The following is a 22,786-nucleotide window of genomic DNA, read 5'->3' as shown; positions in this document are numbered from 1 at the left end:
TTGGACATGAACTGCTTCAGCATCTGAGGAGTTGCGAATGGTGCTGAACATTGTGCAATCATTAGCGAACATTCTCACTTCTGACCTTATGATGGAAGGAAGATGATTGCTAAAGCAGTTGAAGATAGTTGTGTCTCGCTCGGACACTATAGAACAGTCCATTCCCAGTCCTATTACGTTCTAATGTTCCTCAATTTTCACCGTTGAATGATTTAAAATCACAACACAATGAAGGCATGTCTCTTAGTGTCAAGTCTGCATTCCTCACCTTCTGTCACAATGCCCGAGGTAACAACTTTCTGTTCTAGGGAGATTACAAACAGAGATTTGGGCATTTCCTAAATCACATCCAAAGATGCGCAGTTAAGTGGATTGGCCATGATAAATTGCGCTAAGATGCATAGGTTAGGGTAGTTAGTGGAGTAAATACATGAGATCACGGGGACAGGGCCTGGGTAGGATGCTCTGTTGGAGAGTCGGTGCAGGCTCGATGAGCCAAATGGCCTCCTTCTGCACTGCATGGATCCTCTGATTCTTTACAAACTGGAACCATCAGTAAAATAATCTCATCTAAAAGGCCACGGACAGGTTTGTTTGTTAGAATATCCCCTTTAAACCGGGCCAGGATGCTGTGAATCTTTTGGCTACACCAAACCTCTACGCCAGCTACTCCAGTCTTACCTTTGCAGGTTTGATCTCTCCAGAACGCCAGTTTGTGTCAATCTTGTGCTGCCGCATGAAGGCGGATTTCCATGGACTGTACATGAAACCAGTGCTGAGCATCCTGCGTCGCCGGAGGTACAGGGGTTCCTCGATCACTGGATAAGGCAGAAACAGACCAAGGGAAAATCCTTTAGTCTCCGCTCAAACAGTTCTTACATTTATGTTTGTCCCATCCTGTGCATCTTCTGTTGATTCACTCAGGCTGAAGACTCCTTCTCCAGCCCGCACCCCCCACAATTCTGTCTTGTGATGGGGCAATAGGAAGTAAGTGCCAGAAGCCCAGCTCGACCACCTCTTTCTCCCCTGCCAATACAGGCACTTACTTTACATTTACAACCACGTGTTTTTCTACCTTCCCCCATCCCTGGCTATATGAAGGCCCAACAAGATTGTCCCCAAAAGGTTAACTGCCTTCAATTCCTACAACTGTACTTTCCACTCCCTCACATGCAACTTTACCACCACTTCTCCCAATGTCACTGTCTCTCTGCATGTTTCCTCCCTAGCACCTCTCCACTTACATACCTTTTCGCCCAGTCCATTTCATAACTCAGTCCTTCTGTTGAAGTTCCAAAGTCATGTCCTACCCCAGCTCTCTCCCTTATTTCTAACAGGTGTGCCTGAATATTTGCTTATGCACCACAAGGAAGAAATCAGACACACATCACTTCTCTCAATTTTTCCCCCTCATTTCAAAAACTTTAAATAGCTCCCCTTGAACCCTGTCTTTCCATAGAAAACAAAAAGTGCATGTGTGCCTGCGAGGGCGAGAGGAAGGATAAACAGGTGCTGAGATGCTAAGTGCAGGGAGGACCACCATCCACTCATGCCAGATTTGTTAGGTTTATATTTTTGCAGAAGATCCCCGAATGCCCATCATTAAGCTCTGTGCTGGTTTGTAACCAGTTAACTCAACTGTAACATAGATACAGGCAAGATGAAAAAAGGATTCCTTGATGACATTAATGGTCTGAAATCTGTGTTCAATCAGAGACTGATTTCTCCCTCCTGTCTAATTTTGTTTAAATATCATATGGAATGCAACCCATCACTGTCTAATTGAAAATAAGAACAAGCTGAGTCCATTAAAGGGCATTCGGCCGACTGAAACACAGCCCTTTGTAACCACATTGATGCTAAAACAGTGACAACAATTCAGAAGTACCTCTTTGCTGTAAAGTGCTTTGGGACTTCCTGAGGTTGTGAAAAATGGTACAGAATTCCAAGTGTTCCTTTATTTTCTTCCTGATATCTCAGCTAACTTTCTGTTCCCCATGGACAGTACGTGTTCTGTACTGTGGAGAATTACAACCTGACCCATCACACAGACTTGTTTTACAGCAGAGGCTCCAATAAATCCAATCGACAAAAGGAGGTGCCTAATTTTCATCTGCCGGAGCCCAGGCCTGTGCCCCAGCAAAAAATCAGCAAACTCAGTGCAGACTGTGTGGCGCAGGACAACACGCCTATCAGATGAAGCAGTCTTTTAACAGACTGGCTTGGCAGAAAGGATCAATCATCTACTAGACTGACATTATTTCTACTTAGAATCTCTGGAAAATTACCCTCCAATTGCCTGAGTGCAGCTGGGATTTCATTTCATCAGAGACTATGAGCCCACTGGCAGCTTTGAGCGGACACAGGTCTGAACACTTAGCAAATTAAAGCAGAGCTGAGAGACTAGATCCGACATTCTGACAAACATGATGGATAATGCAAGCTATTACACAATGGCTCACATCCATGTTGATTCAATTTTTTCATGCCTTGAATAATTATAATCTATATTAAAAAATCAATAACTTTAGATTGAAAACAATACCTGGTATGCAGGGCACACAGCCACAATATTAAATCAGGAGCATTAGCAGCACTTAGCAGCATCATCTCCTCTGGTAAATGGTGCAAAAAAAAAAGAGGGGGGGGGGGTAGAAAGAGGGAGCCTGGAGCAGAGCTCATCCTGATTTCCCAATAGGCAGAGCTTTCTTCCATTTATTTATGGATGGGAATGTTGCTGGCGTTTTTCTTTTTGTTCGCTTACAGGATGTGGGCGTCACTGGCTGGCCAGCATTTATTGCCCATCCTTAGTTGCCCTTGAGAAGGTGGTGGTGAGCTGCCTTCTTGAATCGCTGCAATCCCCGAGGTGTAGGTGCACCCACAGTGCTGTTAGGGAGGGAGTTCCAGGATTTGACCCAGCAACACTGAAGGAATGGGGATATATTTCCAAGTCAGGATGATGAGTGGCCTGGAGGGGAACCTTCAGGTGGTGGTGCTCCCAGGTATCTGCTGCCTAAGGAGCCTTGACAAATACCAGCAGTGCATCTTGTAGATGGTACACAGTGCATCGCTGGTGGAGGAATTAAATATTTGTGAAAGGCATATCAATCAAGTACCAATCAAACATGTCCTCCGCTGTGTGGATGGAGGGAGTTTCCAGATTTAAAAAAAAAATTAATGTTACAGGATGTGAGCATCGCTGGGTGGGTCAGGATAATTTGCCCGGCCCTAACAGCCCTCCATTCCAGAGGGCATTTGAGAGTTAATCACATTTCTGTGGGTCTGGAGTCACAGATAGGTCAGAGCAGGTAAGGACGACAGATTTCCTTCCCTAAAGGGACATGAGTGAACCAGATAGGTTTTTACAATGGTTTCATGATCATTAGACTTTTAATTCCAGATTTATATGGAATTCAAATTTAACCATCTGCCATGGTGGAATTTGAACCCTGTTCCCAGAGCATTGCCTGGGTCTCTGGATTAGTAGCCCAGTGACAATACCCGGAGTTACCTTTGACACAGTAAAGATGATGGAGAGGCTACAAAAACCCCAAGTCAGGATGGTGTGTAATTTGAAGAGGAACTTGCAAGCACCTTATAGGTGGAACACAGCTGCCCGTGGCCGATGGTGGAGGCAGTGAATGCTGAAAGTGTTGGATGTGGCGTCAACTAGTTGCTTTGCCCTGGTACATAAATTAGCGACGTAGCAGCGAGACATCTCAGCTACAATGTGCTGTTTATGGTGAAACATGAAAAATTGAGATCCGAATGAGCTACGTGAGGTTTAAGAAAGGGAGGGAGTAGTGTGAAGGGGCGGAGAAAGCAACGGTGCCAATACTTTTGTGGCAGAACCATGGCCGTGTCTCAACTCTTTTTGGAGTTGGATTAGCTGCACTGCTGAGGACAGGCACTGAGCGGAGCTCTGTCACTGTAAAAAAAGAAAACTCCAAGTGCCAGTTATCACAAATCAATACAAACATACTCTGGCAAAGGAGGAGCAACCTTGTTGGGTGAAGATGAAATAATTTCAACAATGAGAATATAATGAGAGCCGAGAGGTAGTGGAGACACAATGGATAGAATTAAGAAATAGAAAGGGATTATAGATTAGTGGGAGTTGTACACAGAGATTGTATAAATGCAGAGATTAGACAAGCATGTAGCAAAAGCAGAGTAGTTAAAACATGTGAATTTGAGCAAGAATATCGATTGGGTTATGCTGACTGCCACGTATCAGAAAGGTAGAGAATATCTTATTTATGCCCAGATATGGTTTCTCTAATAACAATCATCATACGATTGAGTTCAAAATTGTACTGCAAAGGGAGAAACAAAAATGCTGCAGAGATTTGAGATTCAGGTAATACTGGCTGCAACGTGAACAAAGGCTGTCCGTAATAAACTGCTGTCAGGCTGGATAAGGATGGGTGGCTTTTGTTCCTTGAAGAATATTAGACAACCAGATACATTTACAGTCATAGAGGTTTACAGCACGGAAACAGGCCCTTCGGCCCAACTTGTCCATGCCGCCCTTATTTTTTAAAAACCCCCAAGCTAATCCCAATTACCCGCATTTGGCCCGTATCCCTCTATACCCATCGTACCCATGTAACTATCTAAATGCCTTTTAAAAGACAAAATTGTCCCCGCCTCTACTACTACCTCTGGCAGCTTGTTCCAGACACTCACCACCCTCTGTGTGAAAAAATTGCCCCTCTGAGCACTTTTGTATCTCTCCCCTCTCACCGTGAAACTATCCCCTCTAGTTTTAGTCTCCCCTACCTTTGGGAAAATATATTGACTATCTAGCTGATCTGTGCCCCTCATTATTTTATGGACCTCTATAAGATCACGCCTCAGCCTCCTACGCTCCAGAGAAAAAAGTCTCAGTCTATCCAGCCTCTCCTTATAACTCAAACCATCAAGTCCCAGTAGCATCCTAGTAAATCTCTTCTGCACTCTTTCTAGTTTAATAATATCCTTTCTATAATAGGGTGACCAGAATTGCATTGTATTCCAAGTGTGGCCTTACCAATGTCTTCTACAACTTTAACAAGACATTCCAACTCCTGTATTCAATGTTCTGACCGATGAAACCAAGCATGCCGAATGCCTTCTTCACCACTCTGTCCACCTGTGACTCCACTTTCAAGGAGCTATGAACATGTACCCCGAGATCTCTTTGTTCTGTAACTCTCCCCAACACCCTACCATTAACTGAGTAAGTCCTGCCCTGGTTCAATCTACTAAAATGCTTCACCTCACATTTATCTAAATGAAACTCCATCTGCCATTTGTCAGCCCACTGGCCCAACTGATCAAGATCCTGTTGCAATCCAAGATAACCTTCTTCACTGTCCACTGTGCCACCAATCTTGGTGTCATCTGCAAACATACTAATCAAGCCTACTAAATTCTCCTCCAAATCATTAATATAAATGACAAATAATAGTGGGCCCAGCACCGATCTGTGAGGCACACTGCTGGTCACAGGCCTCCAGTTTGAAAAACAACCCTCCACAACCACCCTCTGGCTTCTATCATCAAGCCAATTTTGTATCCATTTGGCTACCTCACTCTGGATCCTGAGAGATTTAATTTGTGCAACAACCTACCAACAAAGAACAGTACAGCACAGGAAACAGACCCTTCGACCCTCCAAACCTGTGCCGCTCGTTGGTCCAACTAGACCAATCGTTTGTATCCCTCCATTCCCAGAATGCTCATGTGACTATCCAGGTAAGTCTTAAACGATGCCAGCGAGCCTGCCTCCACCACCCTACTTGGCAGCGCATTCCAGGCCCCCACCACTCTGTAAAAAACGTCCCTCTGATATCTGAGTTATACTTCGCCCCTCTCACCTTGAGCCCGTGACCCCTCGTGATCGTCACCTCCGACCTGGGAAAAAGCTTCCCACTGTTAACCCTATCTATACCCTTCATAATTTTGTACACCTCTATTAGGTCTCCCCTCATACTCTGTCTTTCCAGGGAGAACAAGCCCAGTTTACCCAATCTCTCCTCATAGCTAAGACCCTCCATACCAGGCAACATCCTGGTAAACCTTCTCTGCACTCTCTCTAAAGCCGCCACGTCCTTTTGGTAGTGCGGCGACCAGAACTGGACGCAGTACTCCAAATGTGGCCTAACCAGCGTTCTATACTGTTGTAACATCAGACTCCAGCTTTTATACTCTATACCCCGTCCTATAAAGGCAAGCATACCATATGCCTTCTTCACCACCACCTCCACCTGTGTTGCCACCTTCAAGGATTTGTGGACTTGCACACCTAGGTCCCTCTGTGTTTCTATACTCTTGATGGCTCTGCCATTTATTGTATAACTCCCCCCTACATTAGTTCTTCCAAAATGCATCACTTCGCATTTATCTGGGTTAAATTCCATCTGCCATTTCTCCGCCCAATTTTCCAGCCTATCTATATCCTGCTGTATTGTCCGACAATGTTCATTGCTATCCGCAAGTCCAGCCATCTTCGTGTCATCCGCAAACTTGCTGATAACACCAGTTACACCTTCTTCCAAATCATTTATATATATCACAAATAGCAGAGGTCCCAGTACAGAGCCCTGCGGAACACCACTGGTCACAGACCTCCAGCCGGAAAAAGACTCTTCGACTGTTACCCTCTGTCTCCTGTGGCCAAGCCAGTTTTCTACCCATCTGGCCACCTCTCCTTGTATCCCATGAGCCTTAACCTTCTTAGCCAACCTGCCATGTGGGACTTTGTCAAATGCCTTACTGAAATCCATGTAGACGACATCCACGACCCTTCCTTCGTCAACCGTTTTTGTCACTTCCTCAAAAAACTCCACCAAATTTGCAAGGCACGACCTCCCTCTTACAAAACCATGGTGTCTGTCACTAATGAGATTGTTCCGTTCTAAATGCACATACATCCTGTCTCGAAGAATCCTCTCCAACAACTTCCCTACCACGGACATCAAGCTCACTGGCTTCTAATTATCCGGGTTATCCCTGCTACCCTTCTTAAATAATGGTACCACATTCGCTATCCTCCAATCCTCAGGGACCTCACCTGTGTCCAATGAAGAGACAAAGATTTCCGTCAGAGGCCCAGCAATTTCATCTCTCGTCTCCCTGAGCAGTCTAGGATAGATGCCATCAGGCCCTGGGGATTTGTCAGTTTTAATGTTCCCTAAAAAACCTTAACACTTCCTCCCTTGTAATGGAGATTCTCTCTAACGGGTCAACACCTCCCTCTGATACACTCCCAGTCAGCAAGTCCCTCTCCTTTGTGAATACCGATGCAAAGTATTCATTTAGGATCTCCCCTATTCCCTTGGGTTCTAAGCATAATTCCCCTCCTTTGTCCCTGAGAGGTCCGACTTTTTCCCTGACAACTCTTTTGTTCCTGACATATGAATAAAATGCCTGAGGATTCTCCTTAATCCTGTCTGCCAAGAACATTTCGTGACCTCCTTTTGCCCTTCTAACTCCCCGTTTGAGTTCTTTCCTACTCTCTCTGTGCCATGTGGTACCTTGTCAAAGGGCTTGCTAAAGTCCATGTAGACAACATCAACTGCACTGCTCTCATCTACCTTCTTGGTTACCCCTTCAAAAACTCAATCAAATTTGAGAGACATAATTTTTCACTCTCAAAGCCACGTTGACTGTCCCTAACCAGTCCTCGTGTCTCTAATTGCCTGTAGATCCTCTCAAAATACCTTCTAACTTACCAACTACAGATGTGAGGCTCAACGGCCTGTACTTCCCAGGCTTTTCTCTGCAGCCCTTCTTAAACAAAAAGATAGCATTATATGCCAAACTAGTTTAAACTCTTGCAACCCCACCAGCAAAAATGTTAGTCCCGCTCTGGTTCAGATGTAGACCTTCCTGCTTGTAGAGGTCCCACCTTCCCCAAAAACAGGTCCAAGTGGTCCAGGAATCTAAAACTCTTCCTCCTGCACCAACTCCTAAGCCACACATTCCAAGAACAAAGAAAATTACAGCACAGGAACAGGCCCTTCGGCCTTCCAAACCTGCACCAAACATTCTGCCCGTCTGAACTAAAAAACCCCTATCCTGCTGGGAACCATATCCCTCTATTCCCATCCTATTCATGTATTTGTCAAGATGCCCCTTAAAAGTCACTATCGTATCCGCTTCCACTACCTCCCCCGGCAGCGAGTTCCAGGCACCCACCACCCTCTGTAAAAAATCTGCCTCGTGCATCTCCTTTAAACCTTGCCCCTCGCACCTTAAACCTATGCCCCCTAGTAATTGACTCTTCCACCCTGAGAAAAAGCTTCTGACTATCCACTCTGTCCATGTCTCTCATAATCATGGAGACTTCGATCAGGTCGCCCCTCAACCTCCGTCATTCCAGTGAGAACAAACCAAGTTTCTCCAACCTCTCCTCAAAGCTAATGCCCTCCATACCAGGCAACATCATGGTAAATCATTTCTGTATCCTTTCCAAAGCCTCCACATCTTTCTGGTAGTGTGGCGACCAGAATTGAACACTATATTCCAAGTGCGGCCTAACTAAGGTTCTATTTAAAATACTTTTGAACAGATACATGGTTAAGGAAGGTTTAGAGGGATATGGACCAAAGACAGGCAAAACACAGGGGTACATGTTTATAGCTACTTGAAAGTGGAGTCACCGGTGGACAGAGTGGTGAAGAAGGCATTCGGCATACTTGGTTTCATCGGTCAGAACATCGAATACAGGAGTTAGGACGTCTTGTTGAAGTTGTACAAGACATTGGTAAGGCCACACTTGGGATACTGTGTGCAATTCTGGTCACCTTATTATAAAAAGGATATTATTAAACTAGATAGAGTGCAGAAAAGATTTAAATCTCACGGGATCAAATGTGAACTAGCTAGATGGGTACAGAACTGCCTTAGCCATAGTAGACAGAGGGTAACAGTGGAGGGGTCTTTTTCTGATTGGAGGTCTGTGACTAGTGGTGTTCCGCAGGGCTCTGTACTGGGACCTCTGCTGTTTGTGATATATATAAATGATTTGGAAGATGATGTAGCTGGTCTGATTACTAACTTTGCGGACGACACAAAGATTGCAGGAGTTGCGGATAGTGATAGACATTGTCAGAGAATACAGCAGGATATAGATAGGCTGGAAAATTGGGCAGAGAAATGGCAGATGGAATTTAATCCAGATCAATGCAAAGTGATGCATTTTGGTAGAACTAATGCAGGGGGGAGCTATACAATAAATGGCAGAACCATCAGGTGTATAGACACACAGAGGGATCTGGGTGTGCAAGTCCACAGATCCTTAAAAGGTGGCAGTACAGGTGGAAAAGGTGGTGAAGAAGGCATATGGTATGCTTGCCTTTATTGGACGGGGCATAGAGTATAAAAGTTGGCATGAGATGTTGCAGTTCTATACAATGTTGGTTAGCCCACATTTGGAAGACTGCGTCCAGTTCTGGTCGCCACACTACCAGAAGGATAAGGAGGCTTTAGAGAGTGCAGAAAAGGTTTACCAGGATGTTGCCTGGTATGGAGGGTATTAGCTATGAGGAAAGATTGAGTAAACTAGGGTTGTTCTCCCTGGAAAGACGGAGGTTGAGGGGCGACCTAATAGAAGTTTATAAAATTATGAAGGGCATAGATAGGGTGAACAGTTGAAAGCTTTTTCCCAGGTCAGAAATGACAAACACAAGGGGTCACAAGTTCAAGGCAAGGGGGAGCAAGGTTCAATACAGATATGCGGGGGACATATTTTACACAGAGGGTGGTGGGGGCCTGGAATGCACTGCCAAGCAAGGTGGTTGAGGCAGACACGCAAGGATCATTTAAGACTTATCTAGATAGCCACATGAACAGACTGGGAATAGAGGGATACAAATGGATGGTCTAGTTAGGAACACATGATCGGTACAGGCTTGGAGGGCCGAAGGGCCTGTTCCTGTGCTGTATTGTTCTTTGTACTAGGATGCTACCGGGACTTGATGGATTGAGTTATAAGGAGAGGCTGGATAGACTGGGACTTTTTTCTCTGGAGCGTAGGAGGCTGAGGGGTGACCTTATAGAGGTCTATAAAATAATGAGGGGCATAGACAAGGTAGATAGTCAATATCTTTTCCCAAAGGTAGGGGAGTCTAAAACTAGAGGGCATAGGTTTAAGGCGAGAGGGGAGAGATACAAAAGTGTCCAGAGGGGCATTTTTTCACACAGAGGGTGGTGAGTGTCTGGAACAAGCTGCCAGAGGTAGTAGTAGAGGCGGGTACAATATCGTCTTTCAAAAAGCATTGATAGTTACATGGGTAAGATGGGTTTAGAGGGATATGGGCCAAACGCAGGCAATTGGGATTTGCTTTGGGGTTTAAACAAAAAAAGGGCGGCATGGACAAGTTGGGCCGAAGGGCCTGTTTCCATGCTGTAAACCTCTATGACTCTAAATGGGACTGGTTCATTTTAGGAAGCCTGGTCAGCATGGAGGAGTAGGGCCAAAGGACCTGTTTCTGTGCTGTATATCTCATAATGAAATCAGAAAACACTTCCACACTCAAAGCCTGCAAAAGCTCAGAACTCTCTTCCACAAAACCGCAATCAATACATCCACTGCAAATCTTATCTAAAATTATTTAGCGATATTATTGGGACTACATAAAACATTAGTTAGACCACAACTCGAGTAGTGTGTGCAGTTTTGGTCACCTCATTACAGAACGAATGTAACTGCACTAGAGTGGGAACAGATGAGATTTACACGCTTTTTGCGAGGACTAGAATACTGCAGCTATGAGGAAAGATTGGATAGGGTGGAACAGAGGAGGCTGAGGGGAGATTAGATGGAGATGCACAAAATTGTGAGGAGCCTGGAAAAAGTGGATGGGAAGGGTCTATTTACTTTGGTAGACAGGTCAGTGACTGGGAATATTGATTTAAAGTAACAGTTAAAAAGAATAGAGGGGAGATGTCGAAAACATTTTTCACCAGAGGATTGTAGGCGTCTGGAACATTTTGCCTGAAAGGGCAGTAGAAGCAGAAGCCCTCAACCTATTTACAAGGTGTCTGGATAGGTGTCTCAAGTGCTGTGGACCAAATTCTGGGTAGCTGGCTCAGTTTCTGGCCGATTCAGGCACAAAGAGCCAAGTGGCCTCTTTCTGTGCGAGAAGGCCTTGGCAGGTAGGATTAAGGAAAACCCTGAGGCGTTCTATAAATATGTGAAGAGTAAAAGGATGAGACATGAAGGAATCGGGCCTATAAAAGGTGAAGGCGGGAAAATCTGTACGGAACCAGTAGAAATGGCAGAGGTGCTTAATGAGTATTTTGCCTCAGTTTTCACAGAGGAGAAGGACCTGAGTGGATGTACTGCGGACTTGCGGTGGACTGAAAAGATTGAGTATACGGAATTTAACAAAGAGGATGTGCTGGAATCTTTGAATGGCATCAATATAGATAAGTCGCCAGGTCCGGATGGGATGTACCCCAGGTTACTGTGGGAGGAGAGGGAAGAGATTGCAGAGCCTCTGGCGATGATCTTTGCGTCGTCGATGGAGACGGGGGAGGTGCTGGAGGATTGCGGGATGTGGTTCCTATTTTCAAGAAGGGGAATAGGGATAGCCCAGGAAATTACCGACCGGTGAGTCTAACCTCAGTGGTTGGTAAGCTGATGGAGAAGATCCTGAGGGACAGAATTTATGAGCATTGAGAGGGGTTTAGTATGCTCAAGAATACTCAGCATGGCTTTGTCAAAGGCAGATCGTGCCTTACGAGCCTGGTGGAGTTCTTCGAAAATGTGACTAAACACATTGACGAAGGGAAAGCGGTAGATGCGGTTTATATGGATTTTAGCAAGGCGTTCGATAAGGTCCCCCATGCAAGGCTTCCCGAAAAAGTGAGGGGGCATGGGATGCAAGGGGCTGCTGCCCTGTGGATCCAGAACTGGCTTGCCCGAAGGAGGCAGAGAGTGGGTATAGATGGGTCTTTTTCTAAATGGAGGTTGGTCACCAGAGGTGTGCCCCACGGATCTGTTCTGGGACCCTTGCTGTTTGTCATTTTCATAAATGACCTGGATGAGGAAGTGGAGGGATGGGTTGGTAAGTTTGCCGACGACACGAAGGTTGGTGGGGTTGTGGATAATCTGGAGGGATGTCAGAAGTTACAGAGGGACATAGATAGGATGCAAGACTGGGCGGAGAAGTGGCAGATGGACTTCAACCCAGATAAATGCGTAGTGGTCCATTTTGGCAGGTCAAATGGGATGAAGGAGTACAATATAAAGGGAAAGACTCTCAGTACTGTAGAGGATCAGAAGGACTTTGGGGTCTGGGTCCATAGGACTCTAAAATCGGCCCCGCAGGTGGAGGAGGTGGTTAAGAAGGCGTATGGTGTGCTGGCCTTTATCAATCGAGGGATTGAGTTTAGGAGTCCGGGGATAATGATGCAGCTATATAAGACCCTCGTCAGACCCCACTTGGAGTACTGTGCTCAGTTCTGGTCGCCTCATTACAGGAAGGATGTGGAAAAGATTGAAAGGGTGCAGAGGAGATGTACAAGGATGTTGCCTGGATTGAGTGGCATGCCTTATGAGGATAGGCTGAGGGAGCTCGGTCTTTTCTCCTTGGAAAGACGTAGGATGAGAGGAGACCTAATAGAGGCGTATAAGATGTTGAGAGGCATAGATTGGGTGGACTGTCAGAGGCTTTTTCCCAGGGTGGAAATGGCTGCTACGAGAGGACACAGGTTTAAGGTGCTGGGGAGTAGGTACAGGGGAGATGTTAGGGGGAAGTTTTTCACACAGAGGGTGGTGGGCGAGTGGAATCGGCTGCCGTCAGTGGTGGTGGAGGCAAACTCAATAGGGTCTTTTGAGAGACTCCTGGATGAGTACATGGGACTTAATAGGATGGAGGGTTATAGGTAGGCCTAAAAGGTAGGGAAATGTTCGGCACAACTTGTGGGGCCGAAGGGCCTGTTTTGTGCTGTAGTTTTTCTATGTTTCTAAAACTTTCAATGATTCTATCAGTGGAGTTGTGATGGGTAACTTGAACTTCCCCCATATGGACTGGGACTCCCTTACAACCAGGGGCTCGGATAGAGAGCAATTTGTTAGATGTGTCCAGGAGGGCTTTTTGATACAGTATGTTGACAATCCAACCAGGGAGGGGGCCGTACTAGACTGGGTCTTGGGGAATGAGCCGGGCCAGGTGATCGATGTTTCAGTGGGGGAGCATTTTGGGCTGAGCGACCATAATTCCATAAGATTTTGGGTAGTCAAGGATAAGGACAAGAGTGGCCCTCGGGTGAGGGTGTTTAATTGGGCGAGGGCCAATGACATCCAAATTAGACAGGAACTGGGGAATGGGGATTGGGAGCGGCTCGGAGGGCAAATCCACATCTGGCATGTGGGAGGCTTTTAAAGGCCGCTTGATTGAAGTACAGGACAGGCATGTCCCTGTAAAAATGAAAGATAGAAATGGCAGGATTCAGGAACCATGGATGATGAGGGAAATTGTAAGCTTAGTCAAAAGGAAAAAGGAAGCATATGATATGTCTAGGCATCTGAAATCTGACAAAGTCCTTGAGGAGTACAGTGAAAGTAGGAAGGAACTTAAACGTGGAATTCGGAGGGCTAAAAGGGGCCATGAAGTGTCTTTGGCAAACAGGGTCAAGGAGAATCCCAAGGCTTTTTATGCATATATTAGGAGCAAGAGGATAGCAAAAGAAAGAGTAGGCCCTCTCAAAGACAATGGAGGGAAGTTATGCGTAGAGCCACAGGAAGTGGGTAAGATCCTTAATGAGTTCTTTGTGTCGGTATTTCACCAAGGAGAAGGACACGACAGATGTTGAGGTCAGGGATGGGTGTGTGAATGCTCAAGAAAATGTCAATATATCGAGAAAGGAAGTGTTGAGTATCCTAAATTGCATTAAGGTAGACATGCCCCTTGTTGAAGAAAGGAAGCAGGGATAATCCAGGAAATTATAGGCCGGTGAACCTGACGTCAGTGGTGGGGAAGCTTTTGGAGAAGATGTTGAGGGACAGGATATATGCACATTTGGAAGAAAATGGACTGGTTAGTGACAGGCAGCATGGTTTTGTACGGGTTAGGTCATGTCTCACCAACTTGATTGAATTTTTGAAGAGATGACAAAGATAATTGATGAGGGAAGGGCTGTGGATGTAGTTTATATGGATTTTAGTAAGGCAAGAACCCACATGCAGATTGGCATGATAAAAACTAATATCACATGGGGTCCCGGGTGGGCTGACTCGATAGATACAGAACTGGCTTGGTTAGAGAAGACGGAGAGTAGCTGTGGAAGGGTGTTTTTCAGAATGATGATTTGTAGCTAGTGGTGTTCCACAGGGATCAGTGCTGGGACCTCTGTTGTTTATAGTATATATAAATGATCTGGAGGAAAATGTGGGTGGGCTGATCAGTAAATTTGCAGATGACACGAAGATTGATGGAGTTGCTGATAATGCCAGGATTGTCAGAGGATACAACAGGATAGAGATAGATTGGAGACTTGGGCACAGAAATGGCAGATAGTGTTTAATCCGGACAAATGTGAGGTGATGCATTTTGGAGGATCAAATTTAGATGTGAATTATACTGTAAATGGCAGAACCCTGCGGAACATTAACATACAGAGGGATCTGGACGTGCACTTCCACAGTTCCCTAAAAGTGGCAACACAGGTGGCCATGATGATTAAGAAGGCCTATGGCATGTTTGCCTTCATCAGCCAGAGCATTGAAGACAAGAGTTGGGAAATCATTTTGCAGCTATATAAAACCTTGGTTAGGCCGCATTTGGAGTATTGTGTGCAGTTCTGGTCACCACACTACCAGAAGGACATGGAAGCTTTGAAGAGAGTGCAAAGAAGGTTCACCAGGATGTTGCCTGGTCTCGAGGGTGTTGGCTTTGAGGAGACGTTGAACAAACTAGGATTGTTTTCACTGGAAAGACAGAGGCTGAGGGGAGACCTGATAGAGGTTTACAAAATTATGAGAGGCACAGACAGGGTGGATAGGCAAAGGCTTTTTCCCAGGGTGCAAGTATCAATTACAGGGGGGCACAGGTTCAAGGTGAGGTGGGGAAAGTTTAAGGGTGATGTGCGGGGGAAGTTTTTCACGCAGAGAATGGTGGGTGCCTGGAACACGCTGCCGGAGGAGGTAGTGAAAACAGGCACATTAGCAACATTTAAGAGGCATCTGGATGGGTACATGAACAGGGAGGGAAGAGAGGGATACGGACCAAGTAAGGGCAGAAGATTTTTTTCAGTTTAGTTAGGACATCATGATCGGCACAGGCTTGGAGGGCCGAAGGGCCTGTTCCTGTGCTGTACTTTTCTTTGTTCTTTGCATCCTATATGGGGCAAATGAGTTTGAAATAAAATTATGATTTCAGTGAATGACAGAAGAAGCTTGAGAGGGCTTGTTCTTGTGACTATCTGTATAATCCTGTGGGATAAGACAGACAGCCCTAACACGTGGGATTTTGTCAAAAGCCTTGCTGAAATCTATGTAGACCACATCAACCCCATAACCCTCATGAATCCTCGATACCGCCTCAAAAAATTCAATCAAGTTCGTCAGATACGACCTTTCCTTAACAAATCCATGCTTATTCCAGGAAAATGCCAGAAATCGCACAGAGACACAGCAAGCGACAGCACATTAAATGTGCGCTGGAAACTAATTAGAAACTAATTAGAAACTGAATCAACTCCATCAGATCAAGCACTGGTGATGGTGCTTCATGAGTCACATACAGAAAATGCCAGAAAACCTCAGCAGTATGTGTGGAGAGAGAATAGAGCTAAAGTTGAGTCTGGATGACCCTTCATCAGCACTCAAGGAGAAATTGATTGAGAGAACCAGTTCAGCCAGACAGAGAGGGGTGGTGGCTGGTGATTGTTCAGGTCTCTGTTCGGGGAAGAAGCGAAGAGCCCTCAGGCCATCCTGGTGGGAAGTGGAGGTGTCGAGGGATTGGACACCCATGGTGAGGAAGAGGTGGTTTGGGCCAGGGAACTGGAAGATCTTGATGTGATGTAGGACATCAGGAGAATCGCAGATGTAGGTGGGGAGGAACTGGGCAAGAGCAGAGAGGATGGAGTAAGGATAGGAAGAAATGAGTTCATTGGGGCAGGAACACACCAGGAGGGTCTGGTAATCTTTGATTTGTGCTGAGATTGGTGTTCTCAGTTCGACGGACATAGGGATGCTGTAGCAAACCTCAGGAACAATCTGGAAAATGGGCCAAAATTCTCCCTCCTGATTGTGTGGGTATAGGAGAAAAAATATCAAGATTGGAAAGAAAAAGCAAATATTCAACGATGCTTTGGTTCAATGTAACCAAGGAACCTGCAGTCTCGGAGAAGAATGTTGAAAATTGATGAATGAATTGGCGGATGGGGTTTGATCAGAAACCACAGGCTGCCAAGAATAATCACCGTTAATTCAAGAATTGAATTTTGGTTATCTCTGTCGGCACTTGGATTTACCTGGCAATTAAGATGTGAACATGCCACCATTTCTACACTCACCTTCTTCCCTGCATTTCTCTCTCCAGAGCAGATTATCCTCAGCCAAGATGCGCCAGTACCGACAAGTCTGTGCTGCCCGCAGCAGGTCCCGAGGCTCCAGAAATGACAGGACGTAGAGTGCCAGCTGCAAGGCAGAAACAGCAGACACTGTAAACCTGTTCCAAACGCACTGACTGCTGATTACAGATTCAGGAGGAGATCCAATATTAAAACAGAATCAGTCTGAAAATTGAAGAATAAGATCACATCTGCCCTTTGAAAATATTACCACTGCTCTGAAATAGTTTAATACCAGTCCGATTGGCAATCACCCTCAATTATATCCTATTCTTTCACAGAATGTCACTGTCATTAGCTAGGCCAACATTTTATTGCCCATGCCTAATTGCCCAGAAAGGTGGTGGGGAGCTGCCTTCTTGGACCACAGCAATCCCTGTAGGGTAGGTACCACGAAGTGGAGATGCCGGCGTTGGACTGGGGTGAACACAGTAAGAAGTCTCACAACACCAGGTTAAAGTCCAACAGGTTTATTTGGTAGCAAATACCATAAGCTTTCGGAGCGCTGCTCCTTCATCAGATGGAGTGGATATCTGCTCTCAAACAGGGCACAGAGACACAAAATCAAGTTACAGAATACTGATTAGAATGCGAATCCCTAAAGCCAGCCAGGTCTTAAAGGTACAGACAATGTGGGTGGAGGGAGCATTAAACACAGGTTAAAGAGATGTGTATTGTCTCCAGACAGAACAGCTAGTGAGATTCTGCAAGTCCAGGGGGCAAGCTGTGGGGGTTACTGATAATGTGACATAAATCCAACATCCCAGTTTAGGCCGTCCTCATGTGTGCGGAACTTGGCCATCAGTTTCAGCACTTCAGCAGTCACGGGCATTCAACTATGGATCTTCAGGTAAGCGTTCTCCAAGGCGGCCTTCACGACACACGACAGCGCAGAGTCGCTGAGCAGAAACTGATAGCCAAGTTCCGCACACATGAGGACAGCCTAAACCGGGATGTTGGATTTATGTCACATTATCAGTAACCCCCATAGCTTGCCTCCTGGGCTTGCAGAATCTCACTAGCTGTTCTGTCTGGAGACAATACACATCTCTTTAACCTGTGTTTAATGCTCCCTCCACCCACATTGTCTGTACCTTTAAGACCTGATTGGCTGTAGGATTCGCATTCTAATCAGTATTCTGCAACTTGATTTTGTGTCTGTGCCCTGTTTGAGAGCATATTTCCACTCCATCTGACGAAGGAGCAGCGCTCCGAAAGCTTATGGTATTTACTACCAAATAAACCTGTTGGACTTTAACCTGGTGTTGTGAGACTTCTTACTGGGTAGGTACTCCACAGTGCTATTCGGGAGGGAGTTAATGGAAATGTTGATAGTGCCGAGTTATGCAACATCATTCAAACTGCAGATGGCAAGATATATCTGCATGCTGTCTTCTAGGTTGTGATTGAAATATCCATGGCAGCTCTTCCTCCCATCTCTTCTCGTACAACTCTATCTCTGTTCCCCTCAATTTCCTTCTCTCTCAAATGCTTGTCCAGATTCCCCTGAAAGAGTATCTATACTATTCCTTATAACCATTCCCTGTGGTACGGACTTCCACATTCTCAACAAAAAGTTTATTTTAAATTCCTTACTGGATTTTTTGATGTCTCTTATATTGATAGCCTCTAGTTATGCTCTTCCCCACAAGACAAAACATTCTCTCTGTATCCACTCTTCAGAAAACCTTTCAGAATTTGGGATACCTCGATGAAGTCACAGGAGACTAGCCTGCCAATGCTTTCCTGACCTGTATACCACAGATTTCTGGCATTTTTCTCATAAATCTCCAGAGATTCACCAGAGCCTGTATATTATTTTTACATTATAGTGACCAGAACTTCATGTGGTATTGAATGTGATCTAACTAAGGTTCAGTACAGGATTATTATAACTTGCCTACTTTTCAATTTCCTCCCTCTTGAAATCAAACCTCGTGCTTGGTTTGCTTTGTGTTGTATTTTAGTCCCCCACTCCCTCCCAACTGGACCCAAGGCAAAGGGAATTCTGGACTATATGCCCAGAGGACCACAATACAAGAAGGTAGAACATATGCCTCAGCTATACAATCCCTGGTTAGACCACACCTGCAGTAGTGAGAGAAGTTCTGGGTACCATACCTTCGAAAGCATATGCTGGCCTTGAAGGGATTGGAGCAAAAGTTTACTGGAATGATAACATGGATGCCCAGGATTAAGCTACGAGGAGCGATTAAACAAATTAGCTTTGTATTCTCCAAGATTTCAAAGGTTAAGAGCTGCTGTGCTCAAAGCTTTCACATGAAAGGAAACAGATAGGTCAATTGAGAGAAAATATTCCTGATGATTGAGTATCGGATTACGGGGCAGAGTCTAAATATTAGAGCCTGATCTTTCAGGAATGAAATTTGGAAACACAATTACACAGAAGTCTGGACCACTCTTCTGTAAATACAAGTGAAACTAGATCAATTGTTCATTTAAAATCTGAGATTGATTGATTTTTCTTATTCAAAGGTATGAATGGAAATGGAGCAAAGGGGGTACATGACCAGTCATTGTAGGGGGGGGGGGGGGGGGGGAAAGAAGAGAAAACGAGAGGGACAGACAGTGAGAAACAGAAAGCAAGAGAGTCTACCACATTTCCACCACCTTTTCTGTGAAGAGATGCTGCCTGATATTACCCGTGATCAACCTGACTCCAATTGTAAGGTTATGCTCCCTTTGTTCTGGACCTCTGTTTCAGAGGAAGTATATATTTCTATCTATCCTATCAAATCCTTCAATTGTCTTAAACATTTCAATTGGTCACCCCTTTATCATCTATATTTGAGGGAATACAAGCAACCTGATTTTCTAATAACTCTAGCATGGTGGCACAGTGGTTAGCTCTGCTGCCTCACAGCACCCGGGACCCGGGTTCAATTCCCAGTTTGGGTCACTGTCTGTGTGGAGTCCACACATTCTCCCTGTGTCTGCAAGGGTTTTCTCCCACAGTCTGAAAGATGTGCTGGTTATGATGCATTGGCCATGCTAAATTCTCCCTCAGTGTACCCGAACAGGCGCCAGAGTGCGGCGACTAGCGGATTTTCACAGTAACTTCATTGCAGTGTTAATGCAAGCCTACTTGTGACAATAAGTCTTGGAAGTGCAGCAGAGAGGGAGAGATTCGCGAGAGGAGTGCTGCGGGTAAGCGCTGTTATTTTTTAACTTACTTTTTCGCGGGTTTTTTCTTTAATAATATCTAAACCCGGAAGTGGTCGCGCAGGGAGGTCTGGGAGAGAGAGATTTTTTTTTTTCCCCAATAAATTGGAACAGAGAGGAATCCCGATACTCTACACTTGTAGAGTATCCCACCCTCCCTCCTCCTCTAACCTAAAAAAAAAGACCCAGTGAGAGCAGGGCTTTGGAGAAAACAGGAGGAGGAAAGGTAAGTTTAAAATTTTCATTCACTTTTTTTTCCCCTGTGTGTTTAAAGGGGCAATTATGAGTGTGAGGCCAGTATGTTGTTCCCAATGTAGGATGTGGGAGGTCCTGGAGGCTCCTAGCCTCCCGGACGACCATATCTGTGCTGGGTGTGTTGAGCTGCGGTTCCTAAGGGACCATGTTAGGGAACTGGAATTGCAGCTCGAGGACCTTTGCCGGGTTAGGGATAGTGAGGAGGTCATTGACAGGAGCTATCGGCAGGTGGTCACCCCGGGACCACGGGAGGAGGGTAACTGGGTAACAGTGAGGAAGGAGAAAGCTCGGTTGATGGTGAGCACCCCGGTGGATGTGCCCCTTAATAATAAGTACTCCTGTCTGAGTACTACTGGGGTGGACAGCCCACCTGGGGGAAGCAGCGGTGGCAGTGTCTCTGGAGCTGAGCCTGGCCCAGTAGTGCAAAAGGGTAAGGAAAGGAGGGTAGTGCTAATTGGGGACTCTACGGTGAGGGGGTCAGATAGGCGTTTTTGCGGACACAGACGGGACTCTCGGATGGTGGTTTGCCTCCCTGGTGCAGGGGTCCGGGATGTCTCTGGTCGAGTCCCAGAAATCCTGAAGGGGGAGGGAGAGGAGCCGAAGGTCGTGATGCATATAGGTACTGCTGACATAGGTAGGAAGAGGGAAGGGGTCATGAAAAGAGAATATAGGGAGTTAGGTAGACAGCTGAGAAAGAGGAATGCAAAGGTAGTAATCTCGGGATTGCTGCCTGTGCCGCGGGAGAGTGAGAACAGGAATCGGTGGAGAATGAATGCGTGGCTGAGGGACTGGAGCAAGAGACAAGGATTTGGGTACTTGGATCATTGGGACCTCTTTAGGGGCAGGTGTGACCTGTTTAAAAAAGACGGGTGGCACTTGAATCCCAGGGGGACCAATATCCTGGCGGGAAGGTTGGCTAAGGCTACTGGAGAGACTTTAAACTAGAAAGGTTGGGGGGAGGGAATCGAAATGAGGGGACTGAGAGCGAGGAGGTTAGCTCGCAAATAGATAAGGAATGTAAACAGGGTAAGAGGGAGGTTAGACGACTGATGGAGAAGGGAAGTGCTCAGGCTGAAGGTCTGAGATGTGTCTATTTTAATGCCAGGAGTGTAGTGAATAAAGTGGATGAGCTTAGAGCGTGGATTGCTGCTTCGAATTGTGATGTGGTGGCCATTACGGAGACTTGGATGTCTCAGGGACAGGACTGGGTGCTTCAGGTGCCGGGTTTTAGATGTTTCAGGAAGGACAGGGAGGGAGGCAAGAGAGGGGGGGGAGTGGCACTGTTGATCAGGGATAGTGTCACGGCTGTAGAGAAGGTGGACGCCGTGGAGGGATTGACTACGGAGTCTCTGTGGGTGGAGGTTAGGAACAGGAAGGGGTCGGTAACGTTGCTGGGTGTTTTCTATAGGCCGCCCAATAGTAACAGAGATGTTGAGGAGCAGATGGGGAAACAGATCCTGGAGAGATGTAGGAATAACAGAGTTGTCGTGATGGGAGATTTTAATTTCCCAAACATAGATTGGAATATCCCTAGGGCTAGGGGTTTGGATGGAGAGGAGTTTGTTAGGTGTGTCCAGGAGAGTTTCCTGACACAGTATGTGGATAAGCCTACTAGAGGAGAGGCTGTACTTGATCTGGTGCTGGCTAATGAACCTGGACAGGTGGAGGATCTCTCGGTGGGTGAGCATCTTGGGGATAGCGATCATAATTCTATCTCCTTCACGATAGCATTGGAAAGAGATAGGATCAGGCAGGCTAGGAAAGTGTTTCTCTGGAGTAAAGGGAAATACAGTGTCATCAGGGAGGAAATTAGACGGGTAAATTGGAAGGAGGCATTCTTGGGGAAAAGTACCGAAGGAAAGTGGAGGATTTTCAAGGAATGTTTGTCTGGAGCTCTGCATGACAACGTTTCGATGAGACAGGGGGGTGTTGGTAGGGTACGGGAACCGTGGTGCAAGAAGGTTGTGATGAACCTGGTGAATAAGAAAAGAGAGGCGTACAGAAGGTTCAGAGAGCTAGGAGGTGTTAAGGATTTAGAGGAGTATACGGGATGTAGGAAGGAGCTTAAGAAGGAAATTAGGAGAGCGAGAAGGGGTCATGAGAAGGCCTTGGCGGGTAAGATTAAGGAGAATCCCAAGGCTTTCTACAAATATGTCAAGAGTAAAAGGATGAGATGTGAAGGCATAGGACCCTTAAAAGGTGAAGGGGGAAAAGTTTGTGCGGAACCGTTAGAAATGGCGGAGGTGCTTAATGAATACTTTACCTCGGTATTCACGGTGGAAAGGGATCTGGGTGGTTGTACTGCTGGTTTGCGGTGGACAGAAAGGATCGAGCATGTGGACATAAAGAAAGAGGATGTGTTGGAACTATTGAATGGCATCAAGGTTGGTAAGTCGCCGGGACCGGATGGGATGTACCCCAGGTTACTGTGGGAGGCGAGGGAGGAGATTGCGGAGCCTTTGGCGATGATCTTTGCATCGTCGATGGAGACGGGAGAGGTTCCGGAGGATTGGAGGATTGCAGATGTGGTCCCTATATTCAAGAAAGGGAACAGGGACAGCCCGGGAAATTACCGACCGGTGAGTCTAACCTCAGTGGTTGGTAAGTTGATGGAGAGGATCCTGAGAGACAGGATTTATGATCATCTAGAGAAGTTTAGTATGATCAAAAGTAGTCAGCACGGCTTTGTCAAGGGCAGGTCGTGCCTTACGAGCCTGGTTGAGTTCTTTGAAAATGTGACCAAACACATTGACGAAGGAAGAGCGGTGGATGTGGTCTA

General features: G+C 46.0%; 1 protein-coding gene across 1 annotated transcript in view; it reads right to left on the bottom strand.

The window, feature by feature from the left end:
* Positions 1 to 22,786, bottom strand: part of LOC144499958 (F-box/WD repeat-containing protein 7-like) — a 231,951-nt gene that overhangs the window by 19,879 nt on the left and 189,286 nt on the right. Inside the window, exons 7-8 of the mRNA XM_078222687.1 lie at positions 16,513 to 16,636; positions 682 to 818 (exon numbers count right to left, since the gene is read on the bottom strand). Of these exons, the coding sequence (XP_078078813.1) occupies positions 682 to 818; positions 16,513 to 16,636 (261 nt within the window). The remainder of the gene's footprint in view (positions 1 to 681; positions 819 to 16,512; positions 16,637 to 22,786) is intronic.

The sequence above is a fragment of the Mustelus asterias genome, chromosome 10, assembly GCF_964213995.1.
Source record: "Mustelus asterias chromosome 10, sMusAst1.hap1.1, whole genome shotgun sequence".
Lineage (NCBI taxonomy): Eukaryota > Metazoa > Chordata > Chondrichthyes > Carcharhiniformes > Triakidae > Mustelus > Mustelus asterias.
This window is presented reverse-complemented; position numbering and strand designations above follow the sequence as displayed.